This window comes from Acomys minous (assembly GCF_964271855.1).
Source record: "Acomys minous genome assembly, chromosome: 9".
Classification (NCBI taxonomy): domain Eukaryota; kingdom Metazoa; phylum Chordata; class Mammalia; order Rodentia; family Muridae; genus Acomys; species Acomys minous.
The window spans coordinates 88,124,718-88,152,341 of NC_140490.1; the positions used below are offsets into that span (position 1 = coordinate 88,124,718).

A 27,624-nucleotide genomic window follows, 5' to 3' on the forward strand; every position below is an offset into this window, starting at 1 on the left:
GTGCAGGGCTATCAACCCTTAATGGAGTCGGCAGAATCAGGCAAGATCTCCCTAGAAAAAAATCCTCTGGTGGCCCAACTACGCACACCGCAGTACAGTTATATGAGGGGGGGGGGAGGTGGGCATCAATAAGAATGGGTGAGTCAGAGAAGGGACCAACCAACCGTAAGACGTGGGTGCTTTCTGACTTCACAGTCCTCGTGAGTCACTGAAGGCGCACCGAAGGCTGCCCACTCACACAGCCGCTGCTCTCACACTACTTGTTCTGACTTGCACATTTTTATTGTGAAGAACACACATCAGGGCTAAGTCTTTGGATCAGTGACTCATTGGCATCAGCCTAAGGTGAGCAGCCGCCTACAAAGTCCTGGGCTGCTCAGCCTCATCTGCACACTCGACTTTGTAGAAAGTGTAGCCTTGGCTGTCCTGGAACTCACTCAGTAGACTAGTCTGGCCTTGAACTTACAGAGATCCACCTGCTTCTGCCTCCCCAGTGCTGGGATTAAAGGTATGCACCGCCGCCATCATCGACTGGCTGTCTTATTTTTGTTTTGCTTTTATAAATACTTCTTAGTATACATATTTATCTGGCTTTAGGAAACAACTATTAAGAACAATTGAGAGAATGGACAACTAGCATCCTGGTAGGATGGAAGGCACAGGAAATGACCAGGTGTCATGGATTAGTCTCAGGTAGCTTGGAGGTTCCAAAGACCCACGTCTGGTAAATAAGGAAGGGCACTCTTACAAGGAGGGCTGCGCTGACCATATTCCCCAAGGTTAAAGTCTCAGCGTGTGACCCAAAATGTATGTGCTGGCCTTTCTACGGCACAGAGCGCCCACATGTCACCTGCTGCCCTTTGAGCATGCTGTACTCTTCTCAATCCAGCAAAAGTTGTGCCAGCAAATCTAACCATTCTCTCTCTCTCTGTGAGTGTGTAAGCCAGTGGTAGACACTGGGGTCTTCCTTGGTTGCTGTCCACTTTAACTCTTGAGAGGGTCTCTCACTGAAATTGAGGTGCACTGACTGGCTACAGGGCTGGTCAGTAAGCTCCAGGGCTCCTGCCTGTCTGCTCCCTGCCTCTACAGTACCAGACTATTACATGGGAGTTAGAGGTCATGGCCAGCTGCTGGGGATGAACTTGGGTCCTGTGTGTGCAAAGGGTACTTGGGCTAACTAACTTCCTAGTCCCAAGTCAAATGATTCTTTACCTCCTCAACATCTGAGGAGAACCCAGAGTTCTGTTAACCGGACGATGTCAGAGGGAATTTTAAGGAGTAAGTTTTTTCTAATATGTACATTAAAAAATATAATTAACATAAATAAGCCAGATATGCTAGCTCATACCCATAACTCCAGCACTTGTGGGAGATGGAGGCAGGAGGTGAGTTCAAATCCAGCCTGCAATACAGACTGAGATTCCAACTCAAAACAAAACAAAACAAAAGAAATTAACAGGAGTTGGTAATCTCTTCAGTTTATGTCCACCTGTGACTCAGCATGTTGCTTCAGTCTGTGAGGTCTGGCATCTGTGGTTTGAAGCTCTTGGTCAAGGCTGTCCAGCCAGCCTTCTGGAACTCAGGAAGCTCCTCTTCCTCCTCCTCTCAGTTTTTCATGAAGCAGAATGATCACGGAAGTCATTGAGAGCTCTCTCTGTGCTGCGAGGCTACCCGTCCTTACTCATTGTACTTGGCCAGTTTCAACCTGGGGATGATGTTCATGGACTGCAGCTCCTGAAAGAGCAGCTTGCAGGCGTACGGGATGCGAAGGGAGGACACGTGGCACGATGACTTGCAGTAGTGGCACCTAAAACCCAAGCCGACATGCGTGAGAGGGGCGGGAACAGAGGCCTGCACGGTACTGCTACCTTCCTCTCCCATCACCCAGACATGGACCGATGGCTCAAAAATTAAAGGTATATCTGTGGGCGCAAAATCAAGATGGATACAATCCATTCCCTGCAGTTTAAAAGCATGTAACTTGAGTCCATTAGTTGCATTTCTAGAACTTTCTCTTCAAAAAAAAAAACATCTGCCTAGACACTGTTTTGAAAGAATTCCAGAAATAGGAATCATGGGAACCTGAGCCAGTCAGATGTCTCACTGTTGGATGGGTTTTCTGCTGACAGCGCCCTCCCCCCAGCCCCCATGTGTTTGGGGGCATCTCTACCACTGAGGCACTTAAAGTGTGCGGCATCATACTCTTTCCCCTGTTTTAAATCTTAGAAAAGCTGAGAATTTACATGGTGATGGTGGCCTCAGGGACAGAGCTTCCTGAGGGCTCAGGTGGGAGAAGGATGCGCCACCACCCACGCTGACACTGACACACACTGATGAGATAAACTGTAGTGATATAAAATGTCTTAGAAGACTGCCCAAAGATGCCTGTAGTGCATTAGAATCAAGTGTTTTTAATATACCTGGATGGGTCTAAATTACTCAGGAATCACACTCATACATTACTTTAATTAAACTGGGGAAACAGGCTGTAACTTCTTCCTGGTTTTCCTATCCTGTATATTACATGGTGACTCCAATTTCAGTTAATCTAGTTAAAATTTCCATATGTGCTGATTCATAGTCTGGATAACTTATTAATCTTAATATACTGATATATTGATTCCAATCTCTTTCTCCCCCCCCCCACACACATACTCACACATATAAACTAGTTAACTATGTCTGAACAAGTTGCAAAGGTAAAAACCTGCCAAGAACAATGAAGTAAACTGTTCTCTAGGAGGAAGACAGCAAGTGGAAGCAGGGGCTGCACCCGAGGTGCATGCCCAGTGCAGCATCCTCTACGAGCTAATTACCTTAATGGGGCTCTTTAGTGACTTCTGCCCTGAGTCCTCTGAGGACCAACACGCTTGCTGTAAACCTCCCCACAGCAATGCCCTGCTAATGTGCAAGTCACCCACAGGGGCCTGCTCCTGGGTACTGAACCGCTCTAATTACCCAGCCTCCATTGTGCGGCTTATTAGAGGGCGAGTTCCTCTAACTGGTTGCACTTGCTCCCTCCCACCAGCTGGGCACACAGGCCAGGTAATGACAGGAAAAAGGACAGCATCATTATGCAGCTCAGCCAGAGAGGAGCACATGAGGAGGCAGCCAGACTACAGAATAGGTTAGGATTTTTTCCTGTTGGCAACAGGGCATAAGTAGGACACTCAGGCCAGACATATCAGGTCTACGCAGCTGCACATAAAGACCATCAGACCACATATCCCAATCAAGTCCTTTCAAAGGACCTAATAGCCAACCCATAATCAGGGTCGCGGTCAGGTGAGCTAGGCACTAGACAAACAAGGCAGCAAAAGCAGAGGTTTAATGATGGAGCAGCTCGTACTGCCTTTCTGCTGAAGTCAGGGTCACCTAAGCATCTGACAGAGACAAAGCCTTGGGCCTTGGACTCCTGGTTTACGGTCTCTTTTTCCTGTGAGAGGGTGGGGGAGATACAAGGAAGGGGAAGCAAGAACTCCTTTTAGAGTCCCATGGTTCCTGTTTTTAATGAAATGACTATTCTATGCCACACTTTCACAGCAATCCCCTAAAGGCCCTTGTAGCAGACTGGAGGGTTGGGCGTGGGGAGCTGGGCTGCAGGGACCGTCCTATTATGCTGCCCCCCCCCCACCTTACTTATACAGCCCACATACGCTCAATATGCATTTCAAAAGACAAATGGACATCCCAGGACTGAACAAACCCCCATCTCATTGATAAAAGAAAGGGCTGGGCTTACTCTCCTAAGAATGTGACCATCTCTGTGACCTTATGGGAAGAATGAACCAAAATGTGGCCACCTCTTCCATTAGTGTCCACATTAATGATTTCTTTATGAACAGGACTCATGAATTCATCCACGCTGCAATCATAAGGTAATCTGCGGCGAGGCTCATCACTGAGCTAACAAGAACACTGCGCTCTCTAAGAAGCTCCCTTGCTTTAAAAACAAACAAACAAACAAAGCCACGTACTCTATTTTCCTGTGTTTGTTTGTTTACGTACGTACAGGTCACCAGGCTTGCATGCACCTTTATTTTCTAAGCCATCACACAGGCCCAGCCCTTTGCTAATCCTTACCCTGCTTGATGTAACCAAGAGGGCAGTTAGCTGGGACTGTCTGCAAGGAGGCTGTAGGGAAGGAAAGCCTGTGGGGAAGGTGGCCACGCGTTCCTCAAACTCCAGCAACGCTCACCTCGCTTCACAGGCTGTCCTCTCAGATGGGCTCTGGGTAGGGCCTATGAGAGGACACAGGGTGCCATGGCTATTCCCCAGCCCTGGAAGTCTGTCCTAGATACGGTGAGACCTCAGTGAGGAGAAACTGGGACCCATAGGCTCTGTTGGCTCCAGACCCTGACTGGCCCTAGCAGATCTTTTTGTTCTTTGGCAGAGTGGTGTGATCACAAACAAGAAAGGTGCTGCCTCTATACAACACAAGCAGAAGCCAGGGAGCATCACTCGTCCAGGTGGCCTATAGACATCACACTTTACTGGAAATTAGAAGCTTTAGAAATTGTACAGTGGATGTATAGGCAACTCCACAAGGCAGGCATCACTTAGCAGTGTAAACCCGAGAGTGGGCCAGCGAGAGAGATCGCAGGGGGCAGCCGGGGTGTCTTCTGCTCTTCTGTACTTGCAGACACTGAATGCCTGCTGGGTAAGTGACTGAGACAGACACTGCCTGTGCATCATCCAGCCTACAGTCAAGTGCACTTGCCATAGGTAAGGGGGTACACACACCAGGTCTTAGTCCTAGCTTGGTCGCTGTCTGTAAGATATGGGTAATTTGGATTTTTGGGGTCTAAGGTTACCATAACAGACCTTGATACAAATACCCCTAAGGAGCTTATTTATTTATTTATTTATTTAAAGGTAGCAATTCTTATTATGGATGGTTGTGAGCTACCATGTGGGTGCTGGGAACTGAACTCAGATCCTAGAACAACAAATGCTGAGCCATCTCTCCATCCCCTAAGATACTATTAAAATTACAATAAAGTTTAGGAGCTTACATGACAGCAGTATAAATACAGCATTAAAGATACAATGTGCGGGACTGCAGAGATGGCTCAGTGGTTAAGGGCACTTACTGCTCTTCCAGAGGACCCAGGTTCAATTCCCAGCACCCACATGACAGTTCACAATTGTCTGTAACTCCAAGATCTAACACCCTGCACAGATATGCATGCAGGCAAAAACACTATTGCACATAAGACAAAAATAAATCATTAAAAAAAGATACAATGTGCACATATCTCTTCATGGTGATACAAGGACAAATGGTGGCACACAAGTGATCACAGGCCGAGGCTGCAGACAGAGTACGTGGGTCTGGCCCAGAGCAGTCCTTGAGCCATGACCTAAGCCGAAGGATGTGGTCTAGAGACACGTGGTACCACTCACTTACCAGCCAGAATATCCCAGGAGTCCACACTGCCCACACACATCAACCTCAAAGGCGTCACTCGAGATCATAAGTCTCTCCAGCAAGAGCATGCTCGCTCCATAGCCGATTAAACAGTCGCGTTCCATTTCTCCAAGACGCAAGCCGCCATCACGAGATCGTCCTTCAGTGGGCTGCCTTTGAAGTAAATGACCCACATTAGGCACAGAAAACAGAGGCAGTATCAAATGCTGATCGAAAGCACGGCTTTGGAATAGGCTCTCCTACAACCAAGCCACCAATCAGACAGTGACCTAAAACTGCTTGGTCTCCTCCCAGTGATTCTGAAGAGCTTCAACACAGCACACTACTGCATGTGTGTGCTGGGGGCGGGGAGCATATCATAACCCTATAGTCTTTATCATACAGCATAGCAATGCCAGTTAGAGGCAGAGAAGAAAGGGACTCAGACAGTGGAAGGCACATGGGTCTCCAGTAGCTCTTGCAAAGATTCTCTGCTGTTAGCAAAATTCTGTCACCTTGTTGAGAACCTAGACACACCTGGGCATGTCAAACGAATACTGCCTCCATCAGACTCGCCCGTGCGCATGTCTGTGGGCCCCGTTTTTCTTTTAATTGTTGATGGACGTGGGAGGGCCCAGCCCTCTGTGGACAGTGCCATCTCTGGGTAGGTGGTGCTTAACTGCATGAGGAATGAAGAGGAGCAACCCAGGCAAAGCAAGCCAGTGAGCAGCACTCCTTGGCAGGCTCTGCTTGCTCCTGACCAGGCCGCCCCAGGCCGTGGACTATAGCCTGGAAGCCAAGCTGACCTTTCCTTAGTTAGCGTCTTCTCACGGCAGGAGAGAGCACACTGGAGTGGGCCTGTTCCCACCTAGAATGGGCTCCCCACGAAACAGTGAACACAGTGCCTCCCACCATATGCTGACATGGGAATATTGCTCTTGATATAGTCGGGTGTTATAGTGAGAAATCGGAGAAATCCAAGAGCAGGTTATTTGAAAGAAACATCTACATATGAAAAGCTAACAAAAAGGTCTGAAGGAGCACTGTGTGGAGGAACCGTCCCTAAGGACACAGTCCCTGCCCATTTTTATCTGCTGGTGGACCCACCACGAGACAGCCACTCCCTCCACCTGAGGTCACTGGACAAGGTGAAGGTGGGCATCTACATGTGGGCAGATCTGTGCTTGCATTTCAGCCGCCAAGAGGCCTACTATAGACAGCTGTTCCCAGACAGCTCCGGGCTGAAAGGGGACACTGTGACTGACATGGAACCTCAGGAGGGACAGCACTGCCCACACAGGGCTTCACTGCTCAGGCAACAACTGCCTTGAGAATCTTAGCCCTTCTTCCCTATTTGTCTTCAAAAACATTTTCTGTATGAGTGTTCTGCTGCAAGTACATATGTGCATTATGTGTGTGCTTGGTGCCCTCAGAGATTGGGAGAGGGTCTGGGTGCCCTGGAACTACAGTTATGGATGATTGTAAACTACACAGGGATGCTAGGAACTGAACCAGGTTCTCAGTAAGAGCAATAAGCGCTCTTAACTACTGAGCCTTCCCTCCAGACCCCTTAGGCACTGAGCCTTCCCTCCAGACCCCTTAAGCACTGAGCCTTCCCTCCAGACCCCTTAAGCACTGAGCCTTCCCTCCAGACCCCTTAAGCACTGAGCCTTCCCTCCAGACCCCTTAGGCACTGAGCCTTCCCTCCAGACCCCTTAGGCACTGAGCCTTCCCTCCAGCCCCCTTAAGCACTGAGCCTTCCCTCCAGTCCCCTTAGGCACTGAGCCTTCCCTCCAGCCCCCTTAGGCACTGAGCCTTCCCTCCAGCCCCCTTAGGCACTGAGCCTTTCCTCCAGACCCCTTAGGCACTGAGCCTTCTCTCCAGACCCCTTAGGCACTGAGCCTTCTCTCCAGACCCCTTAGGCACTGAGCCTTTCCTCCAGACCCCTTAGGCACTGAGCCTTCCCTCCAGACCCCTTGGGCACTGAGCCTTCCCTCCAGACCCCTTAAGCACTGAGCCTTCCCTCCAGACCCCTTGGGCACTGAGCCTTCCCTCCAGACCCCTTAAGCACTGAGCCTTCCCTCCAGACCCCTTGGGCACTGAGCCTTCCCTCCAGACCCCTTGGGCACTGAGCCTTCCCTCCAGACCCCTTAAGCACTGAGCCTTCCCTCCAGACCCCTTAAGCACTGAGCCTTCCCTCCAGACCCCTTAGGCACTGAGCCTTCCCTCCAGCCCTGTCAGTGAAGCACACAGGCATCTACGATGTTTGCAAGCATTGCATCTGTTCAGGTTATGGTCATGATTGAGTTTGGCTGTAGAAAAGCAAAGCCAAACAGTGGCTGCCACGTTTTCCTCCCCTGTACAGCAAGCTCAGTGAATGAGAGGACCAGATATTTACTGAGCATCTGTCACGTGCCCGTGGTCCATATTCACTAGCATTCTATGACAAGTCCTGTGGGGAGAGACACGATCTAGATGCACTCTTAACCCATGGGGCCGCCTAGCAGGCCTGAACTGCAATTTTCTTTTCCCCAGCACCTTTCTCTGCACTTTGAACCCATGAGAACAGCTCTGCAGCTACACAAGGCCGGCTGCTGCTCTAACTCCTTTTCCAACAAACTCCCGCTCACGACGCTGACAAGCTTAGAGCTGAGCTGACTGTGGCTCTGCTCTCATTCTTCCCACTTGAAATAAAGTATTTAACTTGTTTTGAGGTTTTACAGGAACACATAGTAGGGGAGGGGTAGTGGTGGTTTGGAACTTTAGAGGAACTCTGAACTTCTAAAGAGTTTGCATTTTTAAAGTCCATGGAACTGCTAACAGTTGGTATGTTTTATGTTATGATATTAAAATTAGTATGACATCCTGGTGACAAATGAGAAAGGAAAAGTTATAGCTGAATATTACAGCTGAATAGTGCTGTGTTAAGTTCACAAGTGATCAATTGTCCTGGCTAGTTTTTCTTCCCCCAACTTGATACATGCTAGAGTCTTCTGAGAGAAAGGTTTCTCAACTGAGAAAACGCCTCCTAAGATCAGCCCGTAGGCAAGCTTGTTGGTTATTTTCTGGATTACTGAGAGATGATGGAGGGCACAGCTCACTGTGGGCGGTGCTATCCCTAGCCAGATGGTCCTGGACGGTATAAAACACCAGGAAGAGCAAGCCACTAAGCAGCTCCATGGCCTCTGCTCCAGTTCCTGCCTTGAGTTCCTGTCGTGGCCTCTCTCTGTAATGGAGTGTCACCTGAGAATTATAACATTTAAATGAATTCTTTATTCCCTAAGTTGTTTTTGGTCATGGGGCGTGCGCATGTGTGCGTGTGTGCATGCGTGTGTGTGTGTACACACATTACATATATGTTAAGTATATATTACATATTTAAGTCACACCAACAGAAAGTAACTAAGCCAATGCTAGGACTGTTTATGACCATAGAGACGTGAATGGTGCTCCATGCCCTCCCCACCCAGGGCTTCTCTGACCTGGTAAGGACTGCTCGTGGTCCCCGGGCCCGGGCATGCATTTTATCCAGCACCATGTGTTTCAGTTTCTGGTAGTACACAGGTCCAAAATAGATGTATGCTTCTAGGGGCTCTCTGAAAGAAAAGTCAGCACTGGGTTAGGAAACAGAGTTGGGGTAACTAGACAGGCAACCTTCTCTAGGCCTCGTCACCAGGAGGTCCTAACCTTGTTTTCTCAGAGATTTATGAGCAGCTATGTGATCTTCAGCCCATAGTGAATGGAAAGGCTGGAAGCCACAGAAGCACACCCTGCACACACCTCGCTTCTGGAACACTTCTTTGCAGCAGTACAGTTAAGTAGTGTGTCCTCACAGACGCCTCACTGAGCTGCACCTGTGTTCAGGTGGCTTTCAACCCAAGGGCAGCTTCACAGCATGACCCAGAGGTCATAAAGGTTCGTTCATCCATCCGTCTGTTTGTTCGTTCATTCATTCACTCAGTGTGTGTGTGTGTGTGTGTGTGTGTGTGTGTGTGTGTGTGTGTATGTGTGCGTGCGTGTGCATGTGTACCTGCATGAGTACATGAACACTGGTTTAGAAGCCCTCAGAGGCCAGAAGGTGTTGGGTCCCACACGGGTCTTCTGGAGCAGCAGCAGTAGTGTTTCTAGCCGCTGAGTCAAGGCTCCTGGGTGTTCTGCCACAGGGCATGGAAGCAGCTGAGTTGATCAGGCACACTGTGTGATCTGAGTTGCAAGACCTTGTCATTCACAGTAAGTGCATGGACTTGTGTCTGTCAAAGGTGACAGGTAGACCCTTCACTCTGTCTTACCCAACCACACCTCGGGCTGGAAGCTGCCACCTTATGGGATAACCTACTCTCATGGCGGCTGTGTCCCAGCTGAGAGACAGACAACAGTATCATGGAGTGATGAATGCCATGGAGAACAGCGAGACGGGGAACAGGCAGTCCTAGGCTGCAGTTTTAATTAACTGGCCAGTGGGCAGAGGGTGAGGCTCAGCCATGGAGTACTTGCTAGGCGTGCATGAAGGCCTGGATTCAATCCTCAACAACAGAAACAAAACCAAACACCTCAAAGCCAAACCAAACCAGGCTTGCACCTGCCTGGCAGGCAGTCACTGAGGGCCTGCTGCAAGTGACCTTGTGTCTGCTACTGTTCCACGTCAAATGACAAATCTAAGTGGTCAGTTCTGCGGTTTTATTTACCACTAGCCCTTAGATGCCTAGCACATGTTAGGTGTTTAACACTGTGTCTCTGGTGCTCAGAACAAAAATGCAAAGGAAATCTAGCAGTTTAGGAAACACTGCATCACACACAGTTAATATGCTCCACAAAAGCCACACAGAAATCCTAGCTTGGTAAGTGGAACCTCTGACTTTTTAAATGGCAGTCTTACCAACACAAGTGGTCATCCTCAATGACTGGTTTCTTGATGTGGCCTTTCTTGTATCAGATTTCCTAAAACAGTGCAGCTTCGTTCCGCCCCACTAAGGCAGTGTTGGGATTTTACACCCTACAGTACTACCTCTTCAGGGCGCTCACCCCCTTCTCTCTACTCAGCAGCACACTCACCCTGTGATGCCCGAGGTAACGTAGTCCTTTCCCAGGTAGTTATAGCCATGGCGCACGAGGTCTTCACACACGTCCTTCACTTTACTCCCCCCAAAGGCAGTGCCGTAATGGAACCTGCCGTCTAACACCCCTGCCTTGCCGGCCAGCAGCTCAATTAACTTTCCGACCTGTGAGATGGGGCGGGAACAGACTAGGTGAGTGCCTACCTGCAGCCTGCAGCAATCCTGGCCTATTTCTCTCTGGCTCGCTCTTGGAAAAGCAGCATCCATCAGCACAGTTACCAATAGTGATCAAGTGCTAACACTGGCGTTGGCTGGCATCTTGCTGAGGAGCCCCGGACTATGCGACTACCTTCCCCTGCTGTATTCCCTAGTTTTCAGGTAAGGACTACAGATTCCAGGAAGCGACTGCTGGAAGGGACATCCAGCAGGCTCAGCACACAGGGTTCTCGGTGCTGAGGACCACAGCTGCCACCTACACCAAATAAATGCAAATGCACGTGTCAATCACTGCAGAGGACATCGAGTCCGTTCATCTGTCAGGGGGCCCGCTCACTGTAACTAAACTAACTGCCTGCTCCGCTTCCTTCCACAGAGCAGCACGCCACTGAAAAGTCCTGAGGGAACTGACCGTCATCCTCGATGGGAAGCCGTGTGGGTTCATTATGATGTCCGGACATATGCCAGAATCACAGAACGGCATGTCTTCCTGGGGGACGATCAGGCCACAGACACCTGGGGGAGAGGAGATTTTATGGCATGTAAAGCACATGGGCAGGAGGGACGAACACAGTACTTAATTGGGATCTCCCTGCTGCTATCTCTATTCTCACTGTTGGAAAACCCTCCCCACTGTCTCCATCGAGAGCAACAAAAGCAATTTCCAACAACCCTGCTAGCCAAGCAGTTCAAAAATGACTCTCCTTGCAGAAAAGTATTGTAGCCTGTAGACTGGCCTGCTGGCACAGCACACAATGGTGCTGTCAGGCTGCTGTCCCACCTTCCCTAAGTCCTGTGAAGACCAAAGGGCAGTCTCAGACCTGCTCTTGTCCCAGAAGCCTTGCCATCTGCAGTTTCGGCTCCTCATCAGCTAGGTTGTGGTCTGCTGGGCTCTACGCCCAAACCACAGGAATGCAAATTCTCTGACCAGCGAACGAAGAATGATTGAATAAGACTGAGTATGTAAAATGTGGTTTTAAAAACCTGTGACAGGAAATTCTTGTGCCTGGGCTGGAGAGGTAGCTCAGTGGTTAAGAGCACTGACTGGCTGCTCTTCCACAGGTCCTGGGTTCAGTTCCCAACACCTACGTAGAAGCTCACAGCTGTCTGTAATGCCAATTCCAGGGCATCCAATACCCATTCATGCAGGCAAAACAACAATGCACATAAAATAAGACTAAGTAAATCATTAAAAAAAGAAAAGAAGAGGGATCCTTGGTATGGCTGAAATGCTAACAGGTGCACCCACTGGGCAAAGGGTTGGCTGGCTGGCCCTCCTTGCCAGGGCTTCCCTGCCTGAGCTCAACCTGCCCTAAGGAATTTCAATTCCTATAGCTTACAGCACATTAGAAAAGTGATCTTTGATTGAACTTGTAAAGTCCAACAAGGACAGTAAGAGGCAAATCATTCTTACAGCAGAAGACCAGAATCAGACATGGAATTCTAAGAATGAAAGCACAGCACAGCGGCCTCCCAGCTCTGCCCCGCGCTGACATTCTCCTAAGGTAACAGTGTTCTAAGCTTGAGGAGATCTGGTTGCTAAATAGTTTTGAATTCTTCTGTCTCTCCCCCGCACCCATCCCGCCTTGGGAAGAGAAGAAGGAATAGAATTTTTAGGTGACCAATTACAACTTATGTAAGAACTGGAAGACTTGTACACACAACAGCACAGAAGAGGGAGACAAATGCTCTTAGACTATAGTAATAAAAGAAAACTTCTTTCCCCTGTGTGGGAACTTACCAACTCAAGTCCTATGAAAAACCCGAGATTTCCATTCCTGTTTGTCCTCTACATAATTCAAGCCACTTGCTTCCTTTTAAATTAAAGTTATTATTATTGAAGCGCAGGAGTGAAAGGGTACCTCCAGAACCCCAAACTTCTTTAAAATAAAACCTTTATGATATGTATATCATGAAAAGCCAAAACGCAGAGGAAAGAATCCACGTGCTTATTCAGAACTGTGTTAATACTCTGTTTTCTAGTGGCTGCCAGTAAGACAGCAGCTAGGCCTGTAAGGTTGGACTCTAGAGCATACAGTTCCTTTGACAGCTATTTTGGTGGAAAAAGTTTGTTTTTTTAAAAAAATCATATCATGAATGCTTTCCTGTATGAATAACAGAAATAGTCATTTGGTATGCTGCAGTTCAATTCCAGCTGTGTGCCAAAATTTATATTAAGCAGAGTATGAGACTTTTATCTTCCGTAAAACCACATCTTATCCATACTGAAATTACCTGACAAAACCTGAGAGCTACTGGGAAATCTACTTTGAAAGAGATCAAACTCTGACAACATCGTGCGGCAACGAGCACAATGTTGGAAGCAGCCTGTGACATCTGGTGAGAGCTGGTGATACCCCTAAACACAACCAGAGAAAACGCAGCAGCCTTTTAGGCAGAGCTCACAGGGATGCTGGTGTCAGCCTGGGGTAAGATGCTGCCCACCCTCCAAAGCACCAGGAGAAGTTGGGGAGGGGTGGCTACAGGTGGTCCCAGAAGAGACTGAGGGAGTGGGACACGTACTTGGGACTTGGGGACGGCAGGAAGATAGAAGGCCTGCACTTGGTATTGTTGGTTTTAAGTTGACACATTTAATTGAGCCAATTCAACCTCATTATGCTATTAAGATGAAATGCTCGTTCCTAAAATCAGAATCTAGTCATTTTCCTCCAAGCCCAATTAATCTTTACTACTTAGCTTCCTTTTGGGAAGTTTTAAAATTATCTGTCTTTTCCTGACACTTGTGGCAAAAAATATACACAGGATCTTTTTTTTTTTATTCTGTCCCATAACAGAACTGCTTTGGTTATATCTGAACCAAGGGCACCTGTAAGCCAAAAATTAAATCTTCGCTAACTTAAAATTACTTGAGTCCCTGAAAACCCTTTTATATGCCAAGATGGTTCCCATAGCAGACAGCCCTGTGTTGTTTGTTTTGTGTGAAAGTGAATGATAAAAGACCCATGAAATCGACACAGAAAGCCAGAACAGCAGAGAGAGGCGAGGGCTCTCCATCACGGCGGCTTCTACCCTCTGCTGCCTTGAGGAACAATGGGAGCTACACATCCAACTGCAGATCCAACACAGCTGTGCATTTCATTAGATGAAGAGCAGTAGTGACACAAGTAAATAATTAACTTATTCTGCCCCACTGACTGTGCTTATGAGACCAGTCATAGCTGACAGAGTTTAATACAAGTTAACACAAAGGGGCCATAATGAGCTTAGGAGTTAAAACAAAATATTTAGACAGAATTTGATGATCTTGAATCTCAAATTAGACAGATGATTTTTTAAGTTTGCATTTCACTGACTCCATCGGGGGTAAAGAACATTCTCAATCTTACGAGCACATTCTCCCTCTTTTTCCTTCCCTCCATATCCCTCTGGTTCAAAAGTATTCAGATCTTCACCACACTGGGAAAGTTTCTTTTCTTCCAATGAAAAATTAGAACGGGTTTTCATCAAGGAACAGAGGCATAAAGTCCATTCCAGGACTAAGAACTTTTGAAAAGTTGTAATCACTTCCCTTGAATGCTGGCTTAAAATGCAAATGATATGCAGTGTGCTTCAGCGGGTTAGCGCTCCCCTGGATCCCTGGAAAGAGGACAGACTACAAGTAAAGCGTGGCTAATGGGAGCTGTTGGGAAATGATTACTGAGTCATACCTTCAGTGCTTACGCAGCATTTCAGATTTTAAAATAAAATTTCATCCCCTGGCTCACGCTGATGTCTCAACTCCATTGTTTAGAGCACAGCCTCCTGGTAGCAAAAAGCAAATACATTTTGCTCAGGAACTTCGGTGGCCTCCTGGAGGCAACTGGGAATTAGGCCACAGACTGTATCACAGGACTCTTAGCAAACACAAATCAATGAAGAAAAATAGAAGCTGGCAAAGTAAAGAGCAGAAGCCTTGCAAGAGAATATTACTCCATCAGCACTGACACCAATTCCAAGCGTAAAGAAGGAGAACTTATGGGGTCCAGGGAAGCTACAGCTGGGTGCCAGGCCACTCAGCGACCTGGGCACTGCAGGCTCCTATACCAAGTTGCTACCTTTATTTCTACAGTTTCAGAGAGCAACCCAGAAATCATATAAGACCTGATTTGCCCAGGGAAAGGCCAGTTGGCATTATGAATCATTTGGTTTTTAAATTTTTTATTTAAGTAATTTATTCAGATTACATCTCAATTGTTATCCCCTCACTTGTATCTTCCCGTTTCATTTGGTTTTCTTAAAAGGTATTTCTGATAACTAATATTAATAGCAACTGGCCTATTAGTTTTAGTGGGTTAGACCTCTATGATGGAATATTTTAAATGAAATAGATAAGAGTTAACGTATCAGGAGGGAAAATCAGGCTGTGGTAGCTCATGCCAGTAATACAAGTACTGGGGTAGCCCAAAGATTCTGAATTCAAGGCTAGCCTGGGCTACTCAGCTAGACCCTATCTCAAAAAGGAACACATACACAAACAACACACCAAAAACAGGAAAAAAAAATAAAAGACCATTCTAGAGCTATCTGAAGACAGGAGGAGATGCTAACTGTAGACAACAATTGTAGTGACCCGTTAATTAGAACACTATTTCCGAGGTCCCTCACCAGTGAGGGCTGACTAGCAAATGGTCTCCTATTGGTTGTCACATAGTATTACTAAGTCTATACCATGTGATTAGCACTGTAAGAAGGTGAGGACACAAAATTCAGGCAGGCAGATGTAGCTGACACAGATTAATCCAAGTCAACATTGGGAGCGAGCAATGCCCTTCTATAACTGCACTTGGCACATTTCAATGTTCCAGGAGGGCCACTGAAATCACACGGCTTAGAACCTAACTCACTGGATGGAAGGAAGTAGGAAGTGATTCTTCTCTCCAGTTACTCTGTAGGAAGTGAGCCTGCTCTCTGCAGTTACACTGTAGGAAGTGAGCCTGCTCTCTGCAGTTACACTGTAGGAAGTGAGCCTGCTCTCTGCAGTTACACTGTAGGAAGTGAGCCTGCTCTCTGCAGTTACTCTGTAGGAAGTGAGCCTGCTCTCTGCAGTTACACTGTAGGAAGTGAGCCTGCTCTCTGCAGTTACACTGTAGGAAGTGAGCCTGCTCTCTGCAGTTACACTGTAGGAAGTGAGCCTGCTCTCTGCAGTTACACTGTAGGAAGTGAACCTGCTCTCTGCAGTTACACTGTAGGAAGTGAGCCTGCTCTCTGCAGTTACACTGTAGGAAGTGAGTCTGCTCTCTGCAGTTACTCTGTAGGAAGTGAGCCTCCTCTCTGCAGTTACACTGTAGGAAGTGAGCCTGCTCTCTGCAGTTAGTCTGTAGGAAGTGAGCCTGCTCTCTGCAGTTACTCTGTAGGAAGTGAACCTGCTCTCTGCAGTTACTCTGTAGGAAGTGAGCCTGCTCTCTGCAGTTACACTGTAGGAAGTGAGCCTGCTCTCTGCAGTTACACTGTAGGAAGTGAACCTGCTCTCTGCAGTTACACTGTAGGAAGTGAGCCTGCTCTCTGCAGTTACACTGTAGGAAGTGAGTCTGCTCTCTGCAGTTACACTGTAGGAAGTGAGCCTGCTCTCTGCAGTTACTCTGTAGGAAGTGAGCCTGCTCTCTGCAGTTACACTGCACCAAGAGGCTGGGTGGTGAAGCAGTAAACTTGGCTGATGCCATGCTCATGAGGCTCATGAACGTGGGGAGATGATATCTATAGTTTATCTCTCCTTGGACCTTAGTGCAGCGGAGGGAGGACAAGGAGTCAGGTGACTTTAACCTGCCGGTCCTCTGTTTAGCATTACTATATGGGCAGTTGGTGCTGGCTAGAATGGAAGGAGAGGAGACAGGCCCTAGGAGCTTAGTCGGTACCGGGGAATGCTTAGCACCCCCATCATCAGGCAATGTGTCAGAAGAACTGATGAGCCAATGTCTGAGAGCAACTTTATGGTCCTTAGAGAAAATCTAAATACAAGGAATTATTAGTATATAAGAAAGCTAATTGCTCTCAGCAGGAAGTACTAAGAGGAGATCAACTTAATGAAGGGCCAGCCAGGAATGTCGGCTGCAGAGGTCGGAGCCTGCAGCCCCGTCTGCTGTTCTGGCCGTCTCACACCTCACAGCTACTCAGGGCCAAGGCACGAGTGTCTAGTGGGAACCTGCGTCCTGCTGGTGAACATGGCGCAATAGGGCCAAAGCAGCAGCCACAACGCTCTCACTTTGACCGCTCACATCAAGAAAGAAATTCTTAATAAACTCATGTCTGTGCGCCTTAATACATTCAGAAATGTAAATTTCCAAATCAAAATGTGAAGGCTAACACAGGTGGTTACTCTTTTCTTTCCCTTTTTCCAGTTATTGAATTAACCTTTTCTTTCTCTCATCACCACCTAAGTCATCCCAAGGGGTGAGAAAGGGAGGACAAAAAAGCTGCCATATCACGTCCAGATCTATCACGTCACTTGCCATATCCTGGCTGTTGTAACTTCAGTCCGGCTATTCCTTACATGTTAACAGATAAATACCGCATAAGAAAACTTGATTAGCTTTCTTATTAAAACATCACTCTAAATGAGAAGAGGCGAGAGAAGACAATAGCGTTTTTACAGGGCTTTCCCATGAGCAGTTGAATGGTTTGATGTGATAAATTTGCATAGTCTGAGGCACACAAAGGGCTGATTAATTGAAGCCCTTACAATGCTTCTGGAAGCAGCTATTGTAAAACAATAACCATAGGAACTTTACAAAATACACATGGCTAAACGTGTCAAGAACTTAATGAAATGTGTTGAGCCTACACTATTTGGAAACAGCATTGGAGATTTTTATTCTGGGCCATAAAACACTAAATACCCTAATTTTGAAGCTTTAGTTGGGTATTTACAAAAAGGGCAGAGGGCTGCAGTGAGCGACAGAGGACCAAAACTTGTTCTTAGAAAACGAGTTGAAGTAAAGTCTTCTTACAGAGAGGCGTCTATGTGGGCATAATCCAGACTTTTAATATTAGTAGATTATTGGAATTCCTGCTTGGATTCGGATTTTTAGGGATGTTGGACAAAATGCACCTTATCTTTGGGCTCTCACCACTACTTTAATCAGTCACCCCGCTCTCCCCTCCCACTTAGAAACTTCCATTCAAGCAGGATCAGGCAGCGAGCCTGAAACATCCAGTGTGTTTGAAGGTGGCCTGGCAGAGGATTTTAACAAGTGCTGTGGGAGGACAAGGTGCCAGCCATGTGGTTTTTACTCTAGGCTGAGATCTTCTCACTCACCCAATTTAGAAAACACTACAGAAAAAACATAATGAACGAAATTCTGGGAAAACTGGCCTTTAGCTTGTTTAATGAACAAACATTGCTCTCGGGTTTTCTGGCACACACAAGGAGTTTCTTGCTCCTCGCAGCCTCTTCACAGCACTGCAGAGGGAAGCTACATGTTCCAGATGGTAAGGGCAGAACTTCTTTTAAGCTATACTTCACCAAAACATTAATAAATTACTTTAGCAGATTACTCAAAAGTTTTTAGAGGCAAGCAATCTTTTAATGGGACTTATTTTGATCAAGAGTCAAAGATAACTATTCTAGAAAATCCTGTCCATAAATACACAATCCTTTCCAAGCCACCGACAAGTAAGTACAGAGAAGTGCTAAGTGAAAGCTGTGGTTTTGATGAGACGAAGCTTCTACTTGAACACACAGCTGACTTCAGGCATTTTAACTGGCTCTCTGGTCCCAGAGGGCGAAGGGGGGCCCTAGGGAATGGGTGTCATTAGCTCAGATTTGCAGTTATTAAAACGCTTCTGTTTGCCAGGACAAACACTCTTGCTCAAATACAGTTTTTCCTTAGAAACAGTGCTTGGCATCGCTGCGGTTCTGTGATCTGCGGGACCTTTGTTGGAGGTGCTAATCCTTTTTCACATGAGAGACTGAGAAATGTTCTTTCAGGAGAGTGATATATTGCTTTTTCCCCCTCTCCACATCAAAGGAGTCTACTCTTTCCTTGCTCACTGGGAACGGCAGCAACAGAAAGAGGATATCCAGAAATATAATAATTCGCTTTGCCTGATGAAACTTAGCTCCTTAGGCTAATATCGTCCTTTCCTAAAAAATTAAAAAAGACCAAGAAGGAAATCTAATGAAGGAATTATTAGAGGAAACAACCTCAATATGAAAATATTATTTGGCTCCAACTTTAAAAAATTCTACATAGAGTTTCCTCAATGTAGATTTTAATTTATAAAAAGCCAAAGAGCCTAATATACTTGTTTCTGTTTCAAAAAGGAAGACGATCTCTAGGTTTCAGTCAGCACTATATGAACATGTCTGTGCATCTTTACCTACAAAGCTGATGATGACAGGATAGGAAAGCACACACTGTAGACCCGCGCCGCTCTCTGCCGGCCCCTTTGGAAGGTCATCCCACATAAACCACTGGAGTCACAGCTTCACTCCCAAGTGAAACACCAGAAACATGGAAAAGATCAAAACTCCCCAAAGAACATAAACCCAAGCCGATCTGCCTCCTTTGCGAACACACATGGCCCCCCACCCTGTGCTGCAGAGGAGGCCCTCACTGAGGAAGCCAGCACCCCAGATATTCGTCATCAAAAGCCCCGTGGGCCAGCAGATGACCTGCCACAGTCTTGCTGATGATAATGGATCAAGCGAAGACCCAACAGGAGTCAGTGTGCTCTTCATGAAGACGCCCTGACTGTCACAGGGAGCAGACTGCAACAGCGTGCGGAGAGCGTGCTGCTCTGCTTCTCATCTTCATCCGTCTGCAACACTGGCTGTCAGTTCAGTCCTGGGCTGCAGTACTGCTGCTGCTTTTTGTGTTTCTGTTTTGTTCTCTTATTTTGTGACAGGGTCTCACTAGGTAGGGCAGGCTGTTCTGGAACTTGCTCTGCAGACCATGATGGCCTTGAAATCACAAGGATCAGCTTGTCTCTGCCCAGCAAGTGCTGGTAGTGAGGGCTTGTGGCACCGTGCCCGGCCTACCGGGTTTTGGAGGGCACAGAGGGTAATGCTACAGGGAATGATAAAACCCGTCTACGGCTTACAGGCGTCCTTCTCTGGCCAGTCACGGTCTTTGCTCACCACGCTGCTTCTGTGGGCACGCTGTGGCATGGATTCCGTTGCTCCAGCTTACTTACACATTCTATCCTCTTTAACCTTCGCTAGCTCTTTGATCGTGCATAGCCTAGAGCTACCAATGCTCAACTTCCTGTCCCCAGTTGCCTCATTTAGCTATAGTCACCCTGTTACATTTGGAGTGACTATGATTGAGCAAGGATCAACACTTAAGCTCATGAGACTAAGATCTCCAAGCTGCCGCTGCCTGCTGGAGAGGGTGTCTCAAGAGGTATTAGTGTAGAAATGTAATCTAATCTGTGTACTATACATGCACTAAGGGAACCCCTAACAACAGCTTTAAAACCAACCAATAAACAAACAAACAAACAAACCAAAACCAGATAACAAACCATACTACTCCCTGAACACCAAGAACTTACCTCCATGGTTAAAAGGTGGAGCATAAATACATGTTAAATAAAAATAACCTGTAGATTTTCTTCTAGAAGACTTATGGATCAACTTGCAGGCAATGCTGAAGTATCTAAACAAATCCACATTTCAAGAGTGGAAATTCAGCTCCATTATCCACTGTTCTTATCCTGGAATGTGTCTGGACCATGACAAATCAGTTGAAAGGAACATGGTTTGGGGCATACACCTCAGAACTCCACAAACTCGTGAGACTTTTATTAGTCCATTTTGTAATGATTAATAAAAGCACGCTGGTGCTATGGATCCTGATCTCCAATGCATTCTCATTTTACTTGGCAGTGTCTGCCTCTCTTAGAAGATATGACGCAGTTCCTCTCTGGGCTGTACCCCCCGAGTTGTGCTGCTACTGTGATCACCGTCCCGGCACTAACTCCACAGCCCTTCTTCTGGCTTTAGCTATTTCCTCTAGCAGAAGATCGGGAGAATGGTCAAAACTCAAGGCTCAGAATTTTACTTCATTTTCTATTGAATTTTCTTCAAATTCACAAGACTGAGTTTTAATCAATCAAGCTACTAAAGCCTTGGCAGGTGATAAGTTAAAGAAGGGAGCAGGGACACTTCCATGATGAGCTGACGTTAGTAGAGCAGGGGTACCAGGAAATACAGTTTTGGGGAGTATGTCTTCGGGACAGCTCCGGGCCCACTCGGGTATGGCAGCATTTGCTTTACTTTCGTGGTAGATATAAACAGATTCATCTAGGGAAAATGGGAATCCTGAAAAGATGCCCCTCTCAAGAAGACACAGAAAAAACGTGGAAGATTTCTTCCAATGGAGTCTCAGGAAAAGGCTGGAGCTTTTCTATGGAGACATTTCCAGGACTGTGACAATTCTAGAGGTAATGTCAATGGAAACAAAGAACCACCTTTGGCCAGATTAATGGAAGAGGCAACACATTCAGAAAGTTCTGGATTCAAATCTTGGTTCTGCAAGCATTAAGCTGTATCAGACAGATGTCCTCTCTGACATGCCTTATTCTGTATGCTAGGAATCCCAGCACTGACTACAACAGTACAGGTGAAAGGACAGAACACACATAAAATGTTTGCAAATTATCACTACACCAAAAGCACCATGCTATAAGTTAGGGGATCAACAGCACACACCTGACTCCCAAATCCTACCCCTATCTCTAACCTCTAGCTGGGCTCCAGCCTCATGCCCACTTGCTTCCTCTACTTAAAGGTCTACAGACATCTCACACCTGAGGCTCAAACTCTGAACAGGTGCCCTTGCCTAAATCCAGAACATGGCTCCTGTCTCATTCCCGCCCATCTTACTGAAGAGCAAACTGCTAGCTCAGGTCAGACATCCTATGGTTTGGATTTATTCCCTTAAACATATATGTGACAAATTCAGTCCTTAAACATATGTGCAAATTCAGTCCGCAAACATATGTGTAACAGTGTTGGGCAGTGGGGACCACTGGGATGTGTTTAGGGTAGAAGGTGCCATCTCATGAGAGGATCAGTGCTCATCTGAGGACAGAGGCATCTGAGGCTGCACACTGCATCACATGATTTCTCTCTACTCTCTAGTGTGTTCTTTTGCCCTTTCACTGTCTATCAAGAGATGATTTTTTTTTAAAAAGCCCTCAACAGACGTGAGAGCCTTGGCCTTGAATGTTTTAGCTTCTAGAACTGTAAGAAACAAATCTTTGTACTTACAAGTTGCCCGGACTAACTTTAGCCACAGTAGCACAGATCAGCTGAAGTTACATGGTTAAGGGAGAAAAGTCCCTGAAGGTCACTGGCCAGGCAGCCTAGCCGAGCCACTGAGTTTCAGGTTCACTGAGAAACAAAAAGGTAGAACATGAGCAAGGATATATACCAGATGCCAACCCTGAACCTCTACACACATGTGCTCATGTGCATGTGGCACCTGCATATATACATGCATGTAACACACACATACACACACACACCCCAATACACAAAAACTTATAGGGAAACAGTACAAAAATGATGAGTTATGCAACATACAGTTTATATGAATAACGCCAGATTTACTACATGATAATGCTGTCAAAATCCTCAGGGAAAACAATTTTCATATTAGAATATTCCCAACAAAGCAGAGATCAGGAGAGGCCTACTGAGGATGGGATATGTTTATACATACACAGCCTCGTGAGGCTTATTTCCTATGATCCTTTTTTCAATTATTTACAGAACAATTACTCTATAAGAAGAGGGGGAGTTGGGGAGGAGAAAAAGTTAAACAACACAGGAAGAATCTAGAAGCAGGAGTCAGCAGCTTGCTATCTGTGGCTGACCGTGTCTCCCCAAGTGAGCATGTTGGTGCCCTGACTCTCAGTAAACCTTAGAAAGCAGCTGTATTTAGTGATCACCGGCTTTTGATCCCAGCACGGAGGAGGCAGAGTCGGGTGGATCTCTGTGAACTGGAGGCCAGCTGGACTACACACCCAGCCAAGGCTACATAGTGAGACTGTCTTAAGAGCAAACAAAGGAAACCACTACTCCCTCTCCCCCAGACAACATAAGAGGTAGTTACAGGTGAATGAAATCACGGAGATGAACTCTAATCCAATACGCCTGGTGAGTTTGTAAGACAAACACTAGGGGTATATGTGAAGAGGGAAAATGCCATTTGAGGACATAGTGAGGTGACAGTTTGCAAACCAAGGAGCAAGGCCTCAGAAGAAGCCCTATCTGCTGACATGGTGCCCTTGAATGGGTAGCCTCAAGATAGTAAGAAAATGGACTGCTGCTGTGAGCCTCCCAGAGCTGTGGGCCTGGCTGTAGCAGCCTTAGTATACTAATACAGTGTGTACCCAGTCTTCCTGTGGAACAGCCACTTGGCGTTCAATCAGTAAGCACTCTGCACAAGACAGTTTCTGGCTCTGGTGTACTGTTGGCTCATGAATGTTATTTAAAGCACCCCACGTGTGTTCAACAGCAGGTGTTTTCCTTAATTGACCTCTACCATATTTTTTGAGTCAGTCTCTCACTAAAACAAGAACCCGGCAATTCAGCAAACTAGCTGGTGCGAGCCAGGGGTCCTCTAGTCCTCCCTCTCCTCCTCAGTGCGGAGATTACAGATGTGCACTGCTACTCCTGGTGCCCTCACAGGAGTTTTGGGGGATCTGAACTTAGGCCCACTGTTTGTGCAGCAGGCACTTTACAAACTGAGCTGTCTCCCTAGCCCAGAACTGAGTTCGGAATACAGCCAAGACGCTCTGGCTCTGAGAACGAATACCGCCGTTTGGAACAGGAAAATCGGAGGCTCCATAAAGGAGACCTGTGTGTGCCCCCAAGTAGAAGGAAACTGCACAAAGAGTGGTGACAGCATGCAATAACAACATAAAGACAAATAGGTAATCCCCAGAATTGCAAATAAATGAGGAGAAATTATTCCTTCAGAAAGAAGTTTAGGCTACAGAGGAGCTATACACGAATGATTGCTTATTTTGTATTGACTACTGCCTATGAAATGAAATGACTCAAGATTATGACAGTCCTACCCAGGGGTAATGTAGGACGGAAAGAGGAGCGGTGTAAGTTCCTGAACCTACCAAGAGTAAATCAGTAAACACCAAGAACGAACGGGTATGTCTAAGAATACTTAGGTACGATATGAAGACACAGATGGATGAGAGTGCTTCCGGGAGTGCACACAGATGGAGGACGAACAAGGAGCAATTTTTCCTTTAGCATACGGGCTCTCTTTTTCTATTTGCAGGGTTCAAGAGGGAAGTCATGCACCATAGAACTGTATCATCAGCCCAAACTGCCACTTGAAAATACAACAAGTTGACCTTTAATTTTGGGCCAGTGAGATCATGTAAAGTGCTGGTTGCCAAGTCTGATGACCTGAGTTTGAACTCCAGAACGTACCTGATGGAAGGAGACTCCTGACCGCTGTCCCCTGACCACCACACTTGCACTGCTGCATACATACATAACACACATATCATCTAAAATACTGTGTTTACTACTTGATAGAAGTAATAAACACTATAAGTAAAGTTAAATTCCCATGAGAACCCTGGTCTTTCATTATTCTGTTAAAGTGAATGCTACCTATTTTTCTGTTTGGCTGCTTCCTTTTCTGCTTTCTGGCTTTGCAATGAATCTGATAAACTGTACAGCGGGCCTGTCAGGGGAATGAAGGCTCATCAGAAGGCTTTACCTTGGATTAAAAGGCATCTGGAAAAGGAAAGTAGGAAGTCAAAGTCCTCACTGAAGAAAAGGTCAGCCACCCCGGGAAGACGCCCTTGAGCTTTGCAGAGAAATGTGTATGTCAGAGGCCCTAGGAGCAACTGAGCTCTAAAGCCACTATGCTTCTGTCAGTGAGCCTGATCCCTGCCATATTAACAGTTTGGGAAAATGCTACAGCACAAAGCCTTCCTGACATTTCACTTAGAGGCCCATGTTTAACGGAGCTTACTGACTGGGGTTCATCTGGGCAGCAGTGCTCTGTCCACGCCTGTGTGCAGACTCAGAGTGTTTCAAATCATCCCCAGGACAAGCTACCCCCGTCAAGAATTGAAGGCAGCCTCAGCTCTCCCCTGTTTACTCAGATACCCTTACCAAGTACTCACTCAAGAGTTGGCTCCAACAAAGGCTTCATTAGGCTCTACAACTGAAAAAAACATGGTCCTGCCCTTCGTAAGTTCAGTGCGACCAGTACCTACTAGACAAGCACTGACACGCCCACCAGTCTGCACTGAATGAGATGGTCTTGGGTAGGAGTCTTCGTTTGGGTTGCTATTGCTGTGATGAAACACCATGATCAAAAAGCAGCTTGGGGGAGGAAAGGGTTTGTTTGGCTTAGGCTTCCATATCACTGTTCAGCATCAAAGGAAGTCAGTACAAGGACTTAAACAGGGTGAGAATCTGAAGACAGGGGCTGATGCAGAGGCCACGGAGGGGTGCTGCTTACTGGCTTGCTCTTCAGGGCTTGCTCAGCCTGCTTTCTTATAGAACCCAGGACCACCAGCCCAGGGGTGGCACCATCCAACATGGGCTAGGCCCTCCCCCAGCAATCACTAAATTTGAAAATGCTTCACAGCTGGATCTTGTGGAGGCATTTCCTCCACCGAGGTTCCCTCTTCTCAGATGACCCTAGCTTCTGTCAAGTTGACACAGACGAGACAGGGCTGCAATGTGACATGCGTGGGTTGATATATTATGGGATATTCTCTTATGGTGTGAGTTCTTGTAAGGAATATTGACATTTTCTAACATGTCAAATTCTGTTCTATCTAGATAGAAAGTCAAGTAAGATGAGAATAACCAAAGCTGTTAAGAGATACTTATTTCTGAGGTCCCTCCTAGTGCTGACCCTATTACACAACAGAACACAGACTGGCTAACGCAGGTGCTTTTCATAAGAGGAGTCACTGTCACTGCCATATATACTTCATACGTACAGTGTCTGGATTTATAATTCTGGGCATAGAATGAAATGAAAATGAAAGAAATGATGAGATAAACACTTCTACCAAATAAACCTCTAAATGTCATCAAGACACTAACAGATGAATCTGGAGAAGATGAAACATTTGGGGTCATGCTTACCTTTTTGTCCATGACGACTGCTGAATTTGTCTCCGATCTCTGGACGCCGCGTCTGTCTCAGGAGCATCTTGATGAGGAAAGCGTCCTCAGCGTTGGAAGAGATCATCACTTTCTCAATGTAGGAGTCTGTTGCACCTTTATACCTGATGTGGAGACACAGTCACTAAAATAGCTTCCCACTGCCTGTTGTCAGCCCGTCACTTATAACATATGTCTTCAAGCCCTCCACGAACTATTTCCATATTCTCCTCGCATGTTCTGAAAAATTACTCTCATTTCCCACGTTAAATTTAAACTTAAGACTTTGTTTTTTGCAGCCTTAGGCATTTCTTATGAGGAAGACATAACATAACAATCTGACAGTTACTGCTTTATTACAAACACTATCAACAGCCGCTTTGGAGGCTCACACACTTAGTGTGAGAGTGCCTGCCTCATGGAGAAGAGCTGAGCTTCGAGAGATCTCCAGATGCAGCTGAGGGCCTAACCAATCTGCAACAGTCCTTTCACCTGCTGACCATACAACATTACTGTCCCACACACATCCTGCCTCGTGTACTTTTTAAACAGGCGTTATAAGAGTCTACCAGGAGTCGGATCTCTGGAGGCCAGAGTGCCTGCACAAAAGGAGATTGCCCCAGTAAGACAGACAGACAATGGTCAGTCCAGACTATGGTAACCAGACACCCAAGGACCATTCTTGCTAGGGCCTAGGAAGACGACAGTGGCAAACACGTGGGCTGCCAAACACTACCACAGAGTGGCCCTCCAGGTGAGAGTGCTTAGGCCGAAAGAACAGCCTGAGCCAATGTGGGTGGCCCAAAAGTAGATGGTATGTTTTAAAGAGAAAATTCCCTAGAAACACAGGCTGGTATGTACATAATGCCAAGAGGCACGCAGGGGAACTTATCTAGGCTGGAAACAGCTCCATTCCAGTACCCTGGTGATATTATGATGTTGGTAGTGTTTTATTTATTTATTTTCTATAACACAAATGTGGTTGTGACACTCTCTGCATAATGAATTCCAAACTCTCCTGTTCATTAGCAAAAGCAAGCTACACTTGGCGACCTCGCTGTTTCTTCTACAGGGAACTCCTGTCTATTTGGCCTGTTCCTGTTGCCAGGTTACAGGAGCTATACGACTCCACACTTCAGTTTATCTGTTTTCATGTAAGAAGGGGTACCCAAACGTGCTGTTTCTAGTTCTTCAATTTATTAAGATCATATAGCTATATGATACATCACATCTACATACATCATAGAACTAGAGATGGTGACCTGCATGCTACATAATCATATATGGTATATAATTCCCCAGCCATTCTTTCCCCAAACATTTGTCTTATCAGGGTGGGAGCGATACACACGTGATGGGCACATCTTTGTACTGCGGCTGCTGTGGCACGTTACTTCCTTCCAGAGGAATCTGAGTCACTGTCGGCATGGACTTGTTTACGAGCACTTGTTTGTTCTCTACTTTCTCACCTACGAAAAAGAGGAGAGCACTGACCAGATCATCGTCATCTGTGCAGAACGCACACGCTATGCTCAGGCTTACAAAACCCAGATGTGGAAGGTAGAGACAGGCCTTCTCAGTGGAAAGTAAGGGTCCACAGGGCTCAGAGGTAATTTTGTATGGAAAAAAAAAAAACCCAATCAGATGGAAACCACATGTGATTAGTGAGAAACTGACTTAGACCTATACCCCAAGTGAAACCCCACCTCAATCAACAAGAAGCTGATTTAAGAGATGACGGCACAACACCAGGTATGGTGGCACACACTTTTAACCCCAGCACTCAGGAGGCAGAGGCAGGTGGATCACTGTGATGTTGAAGCCAGCCTAGTCTACAA

At 46.5% G+C, this 27,624-nt stretch overlaps 1 protein-coding gene across 1 annotated transcript in view; it reads right to left on the reverse strand.

Annotated features, from left to right (window-relative positions):
• Positions 1–260: 260 nt before the first annotated feature.
• POLR3B (RNA polymerase III subunit B) overlaps positions 261–27,624 on the reverse strand; it is a 96,830-nt gene continuing 69,466 nt past the window's right edge. The window contains exons 22-28 of the mRNA XM_084796283.1: positions 27,138–27,255; positions 25,769–25,911; positions 11,093–11,196; positions 10,463–10,629; positions 8,893–9,006; positions 5,411–5,584; positions 261–1,807 (exon numbers count right to left, since the gene is read on the reverse strand). Coding sequence (XP_084652409.1) covers positions 1,678–1,807; positions 5,411–5,584; positions 8,893–9,006; positions 10,463–10,629; positions 11,093–11,196; positions 25,769–25,911; positions 27,138–27,255 — 950 coding nt within the window. The 3' untranslated portion in view covers positions 261–1,677. The remainder of the gene's footprint in view (positions 1,808–5,410; positions 5,585–8,892; positions 9,007–10,462; positions 10,630–11,092; positions 11,197–25,768; positions 25,912–27,137; positions 27,256–27,624) is intronic.